Here is a 15117-nt window from a genome sequence, read left to right on the forward strand (position 1 = left end):
CAAATTTTTTCATTTTACACAAGTTCCTAAATGGGGCTGATATTCTGGTCATTGGACCATTTCTTAATGGTTCTGGCCAGTCTTCACTATGGGAGTATCTCTGAGGAACAGGACTCACCATGGTATGGCTTGTTCACAGTGTAACAGGGTAGCACTGCCTTTGTCGGACCTCAGAAACCCATGGAAAAATCAATTCAAGGAGATAGTTGTTTGGTAGCATGGGAGAAGGCAGTAGAGAGGTCGGGCCCTTTGTGTGGAACTAAAATTGAGGAAGGGGAACAGACTTAAAGAAACTAAGAGCCACGCTTTGTCACCAGATTTTCATATGAAAGAGTAGACAGTTAACTGAAGGCTAGATGTAGATTCTAGGCTAGAGCTAGGAGGAAGCTGGATTCTAAGTCACCATAACTTTTGGGAAAAGAGCAGAGGACAAGAGGCAGCAGCAGCTATTTTGAGAAAACTGGTTCAGCCTTTGGGAGTGATCAGAGCTCAGAGGTTACAGCTGGCTGGGTTATAAGTTCAGATGAACAGCCTCATGTTGAAGACTGTAGCCTCCTATCAGTGCAAGCTGAATTCGCAAGATTGTTTTTGATGAGCACATCACACAGTGGACTCAAATAGAATCTTAAAGCTTCTCCAATTGGATACATTCATCACCTAGTGCCTTGTTGCCAATTCTGATTTACATGAACTACTTTCTGTTTGGGACTCATGGAGGGCAGAAGTGAAAAGGATGCCTCCTCACCCCACCTCCTTCCCCCGGTTCTCAAATTCCCAGTTCTCACTTAATAGAAATCACCCAGAGTCACAGACAGAACCTTCTAGGAACTATGACTGATATTAAGTCTGTCTCTCATGAAAAGAGTGAGCGTAAGGTAAAAGTAATCCAGCCATCATCTCACTAAAGAACTTCTAGTTCTACCTCTCTGAAAAGTCCCCTATGACTTGTGGGCTACAGAGTTAGACAGGGAGCTTTTTATGTGGATCCAGTGCTTGTATTTATAAAGCCATTCACAGTCCTAAGAGATCCTGTAGTATCCAACACTGATGTTCTTCCTTGTAACTGTTATTGTCGGCAGTGATTCTGCTCCACTGAGTACTTACAATATGAATCCTGTGGACACTGCAACAGGAGAAGAACTAGCTCATCCTCTGTCTCCATCCTTCTTTTCCTCTCAGAGACAGGAGCTATGCAAGGATGTAGGCTGGCTTTTAGTCCCAGAGTCATTTCATCTGTGCCCGTATCACCTCTGAACACTACACTGTCAGCACACTTGCTTTATGAACAGGGGCACAACCCCCAGGGGCTAGAGCAAATTCCCTTAAAGAGAGCTGAAGTGCAAGTTGGATTTTCCATGTTCTAGGGCATGTTCACAATCCTGTATCTAAAGTCTGGTTAGACCAGTCAAGCATGGCACTTCCTAATAACTTCTCTGGCTAAAGACTCTGATTTTAGCTCTGATGCTTGTTGGCTGAACTCATTGAATTGACTTAAATCACTGGTCTCTGTCCTTGCCAACAGCCACCCTAAATCCCCTTGAAGTTCATCTGTGAATATGAGTATATTCTATTATTGGTTTGTAGTCACTGCTGAAGGTGCTACTTAGGAGCATCTTGGAATTATTTTGGGAAAGATTTTCCATCCAAGATCTTCACATGTCTTTGGGATGGAGCTTGCTTCTACCCTGGGAATAGCATTTGACATGACTGATTATGCCCTTCTTGAAACACTCTCTTCTCTTGGCTCCTGGATACTACACACTTCTGGGTTTTCTTCCTACCAAACTGGCTCTGCTTCTTTGTACCTACACAGCTTTATCTTCTACTTACTCACTAAATACCACAGACTTTTAAATCTCCATTCTATAATAGTTGTACTTCTTTCACTCTTTCTGTCCCTGGGTGATTTCATCAACCCTCATGTCTCTAATGCCATCTATGTACACATGACTCACATGTTTTTACCTCCAGCTCAGACCTCTGTTTTAGGTTGTAGACCTAAATTTTTAACTACCTACTTTTTTAGAGTATCTCTCAAGTACAAAGTGCCCCAAACTCACTTGTTCTCCCTCTAAAACTATTTTTCCCCCATTATTTCTGGAACCCACAAACAACACTATCATCTACCCTGTCATGCAAACCAAAGATTTATGGTCATCCTTGACAGTTTTTTTTTCCTCTTTTTTCTTCTTGTATACAATCAATTAAAATATTTTACCAATGTCTGTTTCAGGTAATTATCCCTTATCACATTGCTCTATCTCCGCTGCCATCATCTGAATCTAAGTAACTACCATCTCCACGATGGATACCTGTAGTGGTCTCAAAACTCCTTTCCTCAAATCCACTTTGTGAGTTCTACATTGAAGCTAGAAAGAGCTGTTGGAAATGTAAATCTGGGGACCAGCAGTTAGAGTAACGGCTATGTCTCTGGACTCCCATGTAGTCGACCACGGTTCGAGTCCCGGACCCGGTGGCTTAAACTCACACCAGGCACGTGTGTGTGCATGCCCAAGATCCCGAGAGGAGAATGGAGGAGAAGGGATTGTGGCGTGGCCATCCTCCCTGGGGGGTGATTTCTGACTTTCTGTCTCTCTGTCTCTCTCTCTGTCTTTCCGGTGAGTGCACGCACCCTATAGCAAAAACCTCTCCAAAAAAAGGAAATGTAAATCTGTCCTTATCATTGCTCCATGAATAACACTTGAATGGCCTCCTGTGTTTCTTGGGCTAATGAACAAAACTTCATTGTAGCCTAGGATGTTATGCAGTGACTGGTTTCTGCTGTCCTCTCCACCCTCTCTCTCACCACTCTCCTTGCTCTCTCATTCTTGTTATATTGCATTCATTTCATTCCTCAAATGTGCAGGGCTCCAGGAGCCATCTTAGTCAATGCTGTTTTCTCTACTGTTTCACATGCTTCTCTTATTTTCCCTTTGCCTGGTTATAGCCTTGTCTTCCCTTGAAGTTCACCACACTGGCATCTTCCTCCCTGAATAGATTCATACCCATTATGCACTTTCCAAGTGTCATGTGCCTGTTAACTGTTTAAAGAACACTTAACAGAGTTGAAATTTGCTATTACTAATTCTTGGTTTATTCATTGTTTATGCCTAGTCCTAGACACAACTAATGATAGGCTCTTTGAAGACAGGGAACTGTGGCAGTTCTGCTCACCACTGTATCGCCAAATGCCTGGCACATAATAGGTGCTTGTGATTATTTACTAAAAGAAGGAAGTGTGATTATCACTGATCCAAGTAATGGCAGTGTTCCTAGAGTAGTGAGATCCTTCCCAGGGGCTCTTCGCTCTTGTACTCCTAGTCCCTATCATAGGACCGCATGACAGGCTCTAAGTAAAATTTACCTATGCTAATGAATGAGTGCTCCAGAGCCAGCTCTCCTTTTAAATCCAAGCAAAGAGACTGCCATTGTTAAGTAAATCATGGTCTGAGATGTTCTACTTCCTTTATGCTTGGTATGTGATGGACTAGCCATACTCAGAAACTATGTCTCCAAATTGGGAAAAGGGAGCTGGCTAGGAGATACTAGAACCAGACCCCACTTGAGAATGTCAGACTAGCCCTGCTAAAGATGTGGTTGACTGCCTCCCCCGGAATCCTGTAGGCTGTAGATTGGCAGAGCCTGCGCAGGAAGTGCTGGGATTTGATGAGCTGGTCTTGTGAAAGTAATGAATAAGTTCTCTCATCTTTAAGACTTTCCAGAAGAAGAATTTCTGACCCTACAGACAACATATTAATAGTTTGGTACACAGCACATGATACATGGGTGCTCAGTATCCAAATAATGAACAAGTGAATGAATAAATGAAGCAAGCACCTGTGACTTGCTCACCTTCATATCATTCCATGATCATCTTTTGAGCAACAATTATGAAGAGGGAGGACTGCACTAGAAGCTGTGCAGTAGAGAAATGATAGGATGCACTCACTGTTTTTAAGACTTGGCTAAGTAAATCCAGCTTGTCTAAGTTATGGCAATTTGAGGAAAGTGCTCTGAGAGCAGAAACACTCAACACTTTTAAGCAGAAAGAAGGGGATAAAATAACATGCTGGAGGGCTGGTCTTGAACCTCCATGAATTTGAGGAATCAGAGCCATAGCTTATGGCATCCCTTAAAGTAAAAACTCAGCCAAGTTCTATGAACACATGACTTGAAAAAAGGAGAAAACTCAATTTGGTTCCACGAGAACAAATGTGTGTGGGCAGAGACATCATCCCTTTAGCTAAATACTGAACAACCACAAACATTTAGGGAGCCCCTATTACCACTGGGGCTCTGTGCTAACGTGGGAAAACAAAGATAAATGAGGCATAATCTTGCCTCTGAGGAGCTTGCAGACTACTGGAGGAGACAGATGTTGAAACAAATAACCAATAAAATCAGTACATTGTGGTAAGAGATATTGTGAGGTATGTGTAAACTGTTCTAAAGTGTTATCAGAATTTAGAGAAGAGAAAGAAACTCTCCAAGGATAGCACAGGCAACCAGAAAAAGTTTATTGACTGACAAAGAATGAGCTGGGGTGGATGTGGCAAAAAAGTAGGAATAGGTTACGAAAAGAGTGCTTTGCACTTGAAGCTGTCTCACACAAGCATGATACCATTGGAAATATGAAGGGCAGCAGCACACACCTCTGAGGGTGGAAACACCCAGACCACTCTCCAGAATGTCTGAAACAAGTAGTTGCTTCCAATCTCTAGTGTATAGCATGGAGAAGTTGGACTTCACCATTCTTTGCTGCTTTCTTTTGCTAAGGCATAGTAAAATTGTTTAATTGGGAGTCCCAACTGTCAAATTCAAGGTCTGATCACTGAGGCCCAAACTTAGGTTCAGAAAACTTGTGGACTCATGATCCTGACCTTTATTAGCCATGTGGTTTTTAACAAAGTCCCTTTGTTTTCTCATCTATAAAATGGGAAGATCAGTATCTTCCTTTGGGAATGTTTGTGAAGACTGACCTAGCTTAGATCTGTCAAATCAGCACTGAATTGAGGGTACAAAAGTAGCCAGTTTCCTGCCTTTCTTTTGAGAGGATTGCATCAGTGTGTTATCACCTGACGTTAGTACCAAATACCAAAAATGCAGTTAGTCAGAGAAGTGTTTTCTGAACCCAAGGCAATTCCCTTTAGTACACTAAGTGTTTACCCTATCATTTGCTTCATGTAAGGAACTAAACAAATCTTTCTTTTTAATCTCTAAATATCCAGTGATTTTCATTGACAGAAAGCTATTATTGCCACTATTTACCTGAAAGAATGAAATAAGCTTAGGAATCATCATGAATCCAAGAACCAAACTATAGTCCTATGCTTTGATACTAAGGACAAAGCAGTATGAGGGCTCAAATCCTCCCATTTAATCTCACTGGAGGAAAAGATGTTCCAACATGTCAATTTTGTAACCATGGGCAACTCACTTAATTTCTCCTCATGTCCATTTCTTTGTCTGTAAAGGGATCCAGTAACAATCCCAACCTTGCAAGAGATTAATCCTCAAAAGGGATTAAAAGGGACAATGTATATAACGTTCTTAATACAGTGCCTGGCACATAGTTAGGTCGCAATAAATAGAAGCTGTTGTCATATGACTATTGTCTACTGACATGTGTGAACCTCTTTACAGTTTTTCCCCTTCTCTTTTCTCCTCTAAGGTGCCTCCACTCAGAATTCTAACACTGTGGAGCCAGAGAAGCAGGTGGACAACACCGTGAAGATGGCTGGCGTTATTGCTGGCCTCCTCATGTTCATCATCATCCTACTGGGAGTGATGCTTACCATCAAAAGGAGGTGAGTCTATGCCATGGCCCCAGGTAACCCCAACTTTTCCATGTGGCCAAGTCATTACTGTTGATCACTGTTCAACAGGAATCTTCTGATATGATTGTTGAGATCTTGAAATACTTGGGCCAACTGTGGTTCATTGTGTTGGTGTCTGAAGGTCATGGTCCACCTGCATGGTGAGTGGCCTTAGGATGGCCAGTTTTGATAGAGCCAGTAATCTCTGTGGCAGGGCCACCTTGATGTGCCATGGGATTCTGTGTATCAGAAAATGAATTTTATTGGATGTAACTTCCCTGTTGTGATCAGTTGTGTCATCGAGACAGATAGGGAGCCCTAGGAACATAAGTGAGTTCAGAAATACAATTGCAGAAAAACAATGCTTCACCATTCTCACCTCCATGTCCACTGGGTCAAGTAGCAGCCCTCTGCATGAGAGATAAAGCCTCCAATGGTATGCAAGTTCCCAGGGACTCTCCTACTCCAGGTTCCTTCCTACACTTTGTACCATAATACCTTCTGAGCTGGATTGTTGCTGCTTATCACCTCTCAGCAGAATGTCTCTCTGGGCACCTCGGTCAACTGACAGTTTTCTCATCTGATGTGTGTTTCCTGCAATTATCTTGCTCATGAAAGCAAGGATATAGATTGTGCCCTTATTCCAAAGACTCACTATACCAGCATCTTCTTATAAGATATGTTTACAAGGCTTGAGGCTATCACAAGGGTGTTACAGAGAGAGAAAAGAAATATAAAGGATGAATATCACTGTTCCCAGGGTGCACTTGTTATTCTTCCACACAGAATGCTGCTGACCACCTCTCCTAGTCCCCACTGGCCACCATGTTGCTATGCCTACTTCCCACCTCCGTGTCTTCTTCTTTTCATTGCCAGGACTCCAACTGTGGTCTTTACCTTCACACTCCTGAGTCTGCCAGAGCAAACAAAGCATTTATCCACATTACAATAATTTGTGCTGCAGTGTTCCCTGCTCCCAATGAAAAGAGCCCTCTATATTATTAACCAAACTAACACCTCAGTCTGAAGCCCTAGGTTTGGTTATACACAGAGTTCAGGGTGATCCCAGGCACAAGAGCCAGGGATTGTTTCTATCTGTAGGATAAAAAGTGCTCATGAAACTTACTCCCCACCAGACAAAAAGGACAGAAACGACTCTAACAACTAACGCCAGCTTCTACCTTAAGAGCTGCATGAATATAAATGCAGAATTTTTTCAAAAGCCACAGCTTCTCTGCTTTTAGTCTTTAGTGAATCAGAAATACTGGAGTTCCCACTACACATCCAGTCAGCCTTCTCTTACCCTGTAGGAGTCAGGATATTCCTGCGTCTCTTTCTTGTGGCTCTATTTTGAATCAGCCCATTCTCTCTCTAAGCAGCACACTTTATTGTAGGGATCTTGTCTCTTTCTTTATGTCTTTTGTCTGATGGGATCACCTCTCTCCTCAAGCTCCCAGCAAAATGCCTTAAGAGTTAAGGTTCTCAATCGGCTACTGATCTGGTTTGGAGAGACTAGAGGGAAGAAAAAGTACTATGTCTATATCAGGGATGAAGAGCCCTTAATAGGATTAAGGATAGCACTGTATTGTCGTATCATGATCATCAATAAAATGCAGCCATATTGTATGTCTTGTTGACTAGTCAGCTATCAGTTACTATTGTATGAGGGAGAATAGGAATTTGGATTTATCTGGGGGCAGTAAGCACATTGCACAGATAAGATCATTGACCTGTTTCTTAGTGTCACAAATGCATTAGAGGTAGAGGTAAGTTTGGGAGATTGTCTACCCTGAAAAAGTAAACAATTAGATAGAATTGAATACCTTTTTGATAGACCTGAAATGTTCTCATTCTTTGCCACTGATTTGTAAGTCAGATATGCTCTTCCAATTTTGCTCTTTCTAAAGCCTGGCTTAACCCACGTCACCATCGTCACCATCGTCTGTGAGCTTGTGAAGAAATTTTACTTCCTTCTCAACAGCTATTTCTGGAATGTGTGACTTTAGGAGAGGGAGGAAAGGGCTTTCTGCTTCTAGGGTAGGAGCAAGTGTAAAGTGAGTCCTTTGTATAATGTTAACCTCTTCTGAGTATCTTCATCATCTTTCATGCCTAGCAAAACTGTCCATCAGACCTAACCACTAGACATGACATGATCACCATTTCTCCCTGAAGAGACAAACTTAGACCTCACGGCAGGTGGGCTGATCACTGTTTACATACACAGTATTTGGGGGGACAGATCAGACATTTTGCTGACTTCCTTGATAAGAACAATTTACAAATGGATGTGGAGAAGGAGAGAAGAGAATGGAGAGATGAAGCTGGGGAACAAGAGAGAAATTTAACATTTGCATTCTTTTCACTAACCTACAAGGTCTTCCTGTGTTTAGAGACGCCCCAACGGATAGTGAAGGGTGCAGTTCACTCCTTCACCTCTGTGCCTCTTCCAATCATGACATATACACAAATATGGGAAGATTTCATTGGTTAATTAAGTCTATAACTAGCTGACCAAAATGCTATTCATAGCTACCTAAAAGGAAGTAGTATTTAAGAAAAATAACAGACAAATCATCACAGCTTAGGATCTTAGTGTCAGTATCCCTTCAGGGTACCATCATGGCCCATAGTCCCTGCATTCAGGAGTTCTCGGAGTTAAATACCTGCTCACACTCTCTGCTGTCTTCGGTTTGCCTGCCTGGATTATCTCCTTCCCCTCCATGGACATAAGCAAGGTAGTTCTGTTTTTATCTGCTCCCTAGTGGATTGCACTGACTCAGAAGTCTCCCTAAAGCTACAGTCACAAATATTTCCAATAAGTATAAGATGATCCCAACCTTTCCCTCTGAAGGGTTTGCCATCTGTGGTGTGAGGGCTTCCCTCCGCTCTCCAAAGACAGCCTTTCTCTTTCTGTTAGAAGTTTCTCTTTGTGATACCATACTAAAACACAAGCAGATAATAATAGATTTAAGATACAAAGGATGAAGGGAAGAGTTTAAGGAAAGAAGCTAAGTTGATTTACTCTTAAAGGACTGAGGAAAAGAGAGGAGTGATGAGAGAGAGAAAGAGGAAAAAAAAAAAACACCAGCAAATCTTGAGGGATGTTGTTTGGTTCTGTTTTGTAGTGGGGTGGGGGGGGGTTACTTCCTTCTCAACAGCTATTTCTGGAATGTGTGACTTTAGGAGAGGGAGGAAAGGGCTTTCTGCTTCTAGGGTAGGAGCAAGTGTAAAGTGAGTCCTTTGTATAATGTTAACCTCTTCTGAGTATCTTCATCATCTTTCATGCCTAGCAAAACTGTCCATCAGACCTAACCACTAGACATGACATGATCACCATTTCTCCCTGAAGAGACAAACTTAGACCTCACGGCAGGTGGGCTGATCACTGTTTACATACACAGTATTTGGGGGGACAGATCAGACATTTTGCTGACTTCCTTGATAAGAACAATTTACAAATGGATGTGGAGAAGGAGAGAAGAGAATGGAGAGATGAAGCTGGGGAACAAGAGAGAAATTTAACATTTGCATTCTTTTCACTAACCTACAAGGTCTTCCTGTGTTTAGAGACGCCCCAACGGATAGTGAAGGGTGCAGTTCACTCCTTCACCTCTGTGCCTCTTCCAATCATGACATATACACAAATATGGGAAGATTTCATTGGTTAATTAAGTCTATAACTAGCTGACCAAAATGCTATTCATAGCTACCTAAAAGGAAGTAGTATTTAAGAAAAATAACAGACAAATCATCACAGCTTAGGATCTTAGTGTCAGTATCCCTTCAGGGTACCATCATGGCCCATAGTCCCTGCATTCAGGAGTTCTCGGAGTTAAATACCTGCTCACACTCTCTGCTGTCTTCGGTTTGCCTGCCTGGATTATCTCCTTCCCCTCCATGGACATAAGCAAGGTAGTTCTGTTTTTATCTGCTCCCTAGTGGATTGCACTGACTCAGAAGTCTCCCTAAAGCTACAGTCACAAATATTTCCAATAAGTATAAGATGATCCCAACCTTTCCCTCTGAAGGGTTTGCCATCTGTGGTGTGAGGGCTTCCCTCCGCTCTCCAAAGACAGCCTCTCTCTTTCTGTTAGAAGTTTCTCTTTGTGATACCATACTAAAACACAAGCAGATAATAATAGACTTAAGATACAAAGGATGAAGGGAAGAGTTTAAGGAAAGAAGCTAAGTTGATTTACTCTTAAAGGACTGAGGAAAAGAGAGGAGTGATGAGAGAGAGAAAGAGGAAAAAAAAAAAAACACCAGCAAATCTTGAGGGATGTTGTTTGGTTCTGTTTTGTAGTGGGGTGGGGGAGGGCAGAGGACATGGAGATGGAAGGCAGGGAAGAATATGAGATGTTGGTGGGCAAGTATAAAGTGATTTATAATTCAGCTTAATACCATAGGGCAGTGGGTGCATTCTATGTAAATTAATGTGGAAAACTCATGTCTCAGTACCATAACCAGTGTATCTTGATGGTGGAAGGTTTTAATAGTCATTCACATATTAGAAGTTTTACACTTTAATCTTTGTTTGTAGGGTGTGGAATTATGTGCATATGTTCATGAGTTTCACATAATTACATGTTATGCCTTGGAACATATTTATTGAGGGAATCTGCCAAGTATAGTTCCTTAACGGTTAAGTCTTAGCCATGTGCTTTTGAGCCAGAAACACTAGAGTCAGGTTAAACAAGATTCATCTGGATCCTACATTAAAATCCCCACCCTTCTTTCCTTTCAAAGGAAAACTAGACAACATTAAGGAGTTATTATCAAAGTCAGTACTACACAGGGTTCCAGGCACCTTCTGTCTCCCTCTTCCCCACCCAGCTCCTCCTGGCCTAGCCTGAAAATTTTGTCAGTCATGTCTTGCCTGTCCACATGGTCATTTTTCTGAGTGTGTATTTAGAGCATCTTTGGAGTTTGAAATATGAGGGTCTATTCTAAGATGTACATAAATCTCTAGTTATACATTGATTCTCTGTGATTTGTATCTGCTCCCCAGCAGCTTCCAAATCTAATGGATATAGGCACATCATATCTGTAAACTGGGAATCAGAAAAACTGGATCCAAATTTCCATAGTCTACTCTATTTGCAGTTAATCTTGGGAGATGCAACTTAAAAATTTCAGCCTTTGCTTTCTCATCTGTGAAAGACAGCCAGCCAATATCACAGGGTTATTCTATAAAATCAAATAAGCTCATGGTCAGAGTAGGTTTTGTTCTCTATAATTGCCTAAGGAATTACAATGAACACTATCAACAGGGACATTTATCTCATACATGACCATCAACTGCACCAGGCAAGCTCCAAACCCATCACTAATATGCTAATGGCAGCGTTCCACTCAGTACACACTGATTTAATTCATTCATTTTCCATTTAAACTGCTGCCATACTCTGATTTTAATCTGCCTGATATTTATAGTAGGGTGTAATAGGTAAATACAGTAGGTCTGTTGACACTCCTGTTATAGGTTTGTTTATTTACTTCTTCCATGAGAGACAGAGATAGAGAGATAGAGAAATAGAGACATAGAAACTCCCAACAGGGTCTTCACATTGTGATTTACTTCCATCATCAGACAGCCTGGATCACAGGCACAAGTGTACACACCCAGCATGTATAGAGGGGCTGCTGACCTCCGTCAATCTCCTTAGACGGGGATTCACTTAGAAAATAAGTGAATCCCAGACCTGGGAACAAGTCACCCAGATTCAGGTGTCACTTTTACTATTTGGGCTTGTTTTTCTCAATACTGTGCCTTTGTACATATTGTATCCCTGAATGAAATGTTCTAACATTTCTCTACAAAGTTCATAGTACTCTCTAACTCTCACCCTCAAATTCTTCTATGTGGGACTCTGGGAGTATGACCTCCTCAGTGAAATCTTCCAGCAATCCTTCCACCCCAGAAAGATCCAATATCTCTCCCCTGAATGTAGCCACCATACCACACTACCTCATAGTTGTGGTTTTGCTAGCCTACAGATAGAGGCAGTCTGTGAGGGGAGGATCTTCTGCCTCAGTTCTCTCTCATTAGAGCTGCACTGTCCTGTGTCATTGACTATAAAAATCCCTTGAGTATTTAATATTTAAAGAAAAAAATCTTTACTTAATCCCTATCCTGTACTCAATCTTATGTCCCAGTCTCATTGACAGGCACTGCGTCCTATCCTATCAGCCAAATAGATCGGATTCTAACATCCTGGATTCTTCTAAAACTATATCTTTACATTCACTTGATCTCTCTCTCTCCCCCTCTCCCTCTCCCTCTCCCTTTCCCTCTCCCTTACCTGGAGCAGACCTCTATACCTCTTTTACATGAATTTCCTCACTGGCCTCCCTCACTCTGCCCCACCCCTCCAACCCATTCTCCACCCTGTAACAAGAATAATATTTCACAAATGGAACATTTGTCTAAAAGCTTTCAATGGATTCTCCCCTACAATCACAGTTTATGGAAGGGGATTGAGGAACAACACATGTGTTCAAGTCCTCTGGGGGAACTTATCAAGCTCTATCACTCTGCTCACTATCACTCTGTCAGGTCTTCTAACATCCAGCTCCCACTCCTATAGTTTGGCGTATGCACTTCCCTCCTCATTCAATGCCTATGTTCCTCAGCCTTCTGTGACCATCTATTACCCATGTATAAGGTCTAATTTAAAAGCCACTTTTTCCAGTAAACTCTTCCTGACCTCCAATCTAGACACAATCTCTTTACCATCTGGATTCCCTCTGTGAGGATCCATGTTCTGTTCTGCTTTACAGTTGTCATGTTTATTCATCTTATCTCCTCCACTGTACCATCAGCTGTCTATGTAGATTCATTCTTATCTCAAATATGCCTTGCAGATAGTGGGAATTCCCTAAAAACACGTTGAAAGGGGAAACCCAGTAAAATTAGAACAGATGAAGTCCAGATGAGACCTACACTCAGAACACAGACCCAAATATTAACATTGAGCATCAATGGCACCCCAAGTCCCATGGTGGGGTGGCAGAACTGAAGGGAAGCAGGCGAAAGCTGTGCATGTTCTTAGTTTTCAGGGAATACATTGTCTAGCCAAAAAACAAAACAAAACAAAACAAAACAGAGAAGCAATTGGAAAAGCTAACTACTGAGTAAGCCAAGAGAGGCAGTGCATATTATTAGATTATAGTGTGCCACAGCTCTGAAAACTGAAGCACATAGAGTTTAAGGAAATCGCCTGAAATCATATAGCTCATAAGTGGCAGATCTGGGTCTCAAACTTGAGCAATCTGATAATGGAGTCCCCACCCTTAAACACCATCTAACCTAGATTAAATATAAAACAGGACCTGCTGAGATGCTAAATTGTGTGGCATAATTTTGAGTGATTTGTTGAGGTGGGAAAACAGCCCAGATAACATGTATCATCTTCTTTTGTCCACCCCATTTTAAACTGCTCCTTACACAGCCTGTAAAGTAAATCCTCCTTCTGTGTGCACTCGCCTGCACAGTCCTTCAGCTAGAAATGTGGAAGCCTTCTTCAATATGCTCATGTTTAATAACCTATCAATTTTGTATCCTACTTGCCTTTCACATTCACCTCTTCCTTTTGCATCCCCATGGCCATTGCAGAGGCCACCAATATTTCTTTTCTTGGCTCTTGAACTATCTTCTATGATTCAGTTTCTTTCCTCTTGGAATTTCTCCTACTAGAACAAATATTTGGCCACTTGGGTCATCCCTAGGACCTACAGGGCTAAGATCAGTCATCTTAAGCTCTTTGAGAGCTAGTCCTTCCAACATCTTGGCCTTCATATCTTGCTAACCCACTTGTCCAGGCTAAAAACACAGTTTCATTTGCCTGAAAATACCCTTCCTCCTCCTTCATCTGGGTTTCTCTAACTTTAAAATCATGCATCAATAGTCCTGAGTTACCTTGTCTGTTCTCTGTTTCCACCCCTCACCCAGATATGGTCCTACAGATCCCTGTGTAAAGGCATCCTACCAGTTACCACTTATAAAGGTCATACAATATAGCAATTATTAATATAGCTCTATATGCCAGACCATCTGAATTCTAATTCCTGCCATGCTGTTTACTGACTGTGTAAACTTGGGCAAATTAGTTAACCTCTCTGAACCTCACTTTCCTTATCTGTAAAATGGGGATAATGTTGCCTCATATGGTTATTATGAGGACTAAATAAAATAGTCTACATATTGTACTTAGAGCAGTGCCTGGCACATAAGCGATCTCCCATTATTTAAGTGGAAGCTATTATTATATTCTGTTTTATGATTTTCTTGTCTGGCTCTCCAATCAGACCTGTGGACTGAATCGGGATTTCATTTGTCTTTCTATCTCTGGTACTTGGCAGAGATAGGTATATAGTAGGCTTTCAAGAAGTATGTACTAAAGTAATGATGGAAAGATAGTTAAGTGGATGATGGATGAATTGTTGGATGGATGTGTTGATGGGTGGGTTTATGGAGTAAATAGATAAGTGGATGGGTGGATTATTAAGTGAAGGGATGGGTTTATGAGATAGGCAGATGAGAGATGGTCAAATAAGTGGTTACGTAGACAACTTAGTTCTTTTTAAATGTTAAGGAATAAAGGAAAATTGTGCCTTAAGTCAATCTTGTCAGCCAGCTGAAAAGAAAGTTTTGCAGTATGTGATTTATTAAGTTTGGGGTTATTGTTTTTTGGATTCTTTTTTTTTTTCCTAAGCACAGCTGTCTTCCTGATCAGAATTTTTGGTTTCAGGCAATCTGTTACTTGCAATATCACTGTATCCTTGTAAATTTAGACCTTCAGTAAATCTTCTTCAAGACTTAAACAAAGCACACAGGTAAACTGTGTTTTGGTCACAGGAAAAATCTATGATACTTGCCCTAGAAGGCTTTGCAGTTTAATCAGTAGAAGATACTCAATTAATACAAATGTGTCAGTAATTGTAAATCTACAGTTGCCTTAAAGCTTGGTCTTGCTTTTGGTGACATACAGAATAACTCAAAAAAGCTACTTAGAACAGGCAGCCTGTGGTTTGAAGGTGAAGACAGAGACATGTTTTCATGAGGACGTGGCCCAGGCAGAGGAGAATCTTGAAGGTTGAGAACAGAAAAGCCAGAGGATCCAGAAAGCTCAGTGCAGCTGAGATCCAAGAAGAGCTGGTTATTGACAGTGAGGAAATCTAGTTCAGGATGACTGTCTCACAAGTTGTCCAAAGATACACACCTTTGACCTAGTGAGGAGTCACCTTTTAAAGCCTCAGCTACCTCAACTAAAAGTAGAAATAATAATGTCTTCTCAGTATT

At 41.4% G+C, this 15117-nt stretch overlaps 1 protein-coding gene across 1 annotated transcript in view; it reads left to right on the plus strand.

The window, feature by feature from the left end:
* PTPRT (protein tyrosine phosphatase receptor type T) overlaps positions 1 to 15117 on the plus strand; it is a 1472724-nt gene that overhangs the window by 1285173 nt on the left and 172434 nt on the right. Inside the window, exon 16 of the mRNA XM_006147596.1 lies at positions 5672 to 5807. Coding sequence (XP_006147658.1) covers positions 5672 to 5807 — 136 coding nt within the window. The remainder of the gene's footprint in view (positions 1 to 5671; positions 5808 to 15117) is intronic.

Source organism: Tupaia chinensis, unplaced genomic scaffold (genome assembly GCF_000334495.1).
Source record: "Tupaia chinensis unplaced genomic scaffold, TupChi_1.0 Scaffold000216_1, whole genome shotgun sequence".
NCBI classification, from domain to species: Eukaryota; Metazoa; Chordata; class Mammalia; order Scandentia; family Tupaiidae; genus Tupaia; species Tupaia belangeri.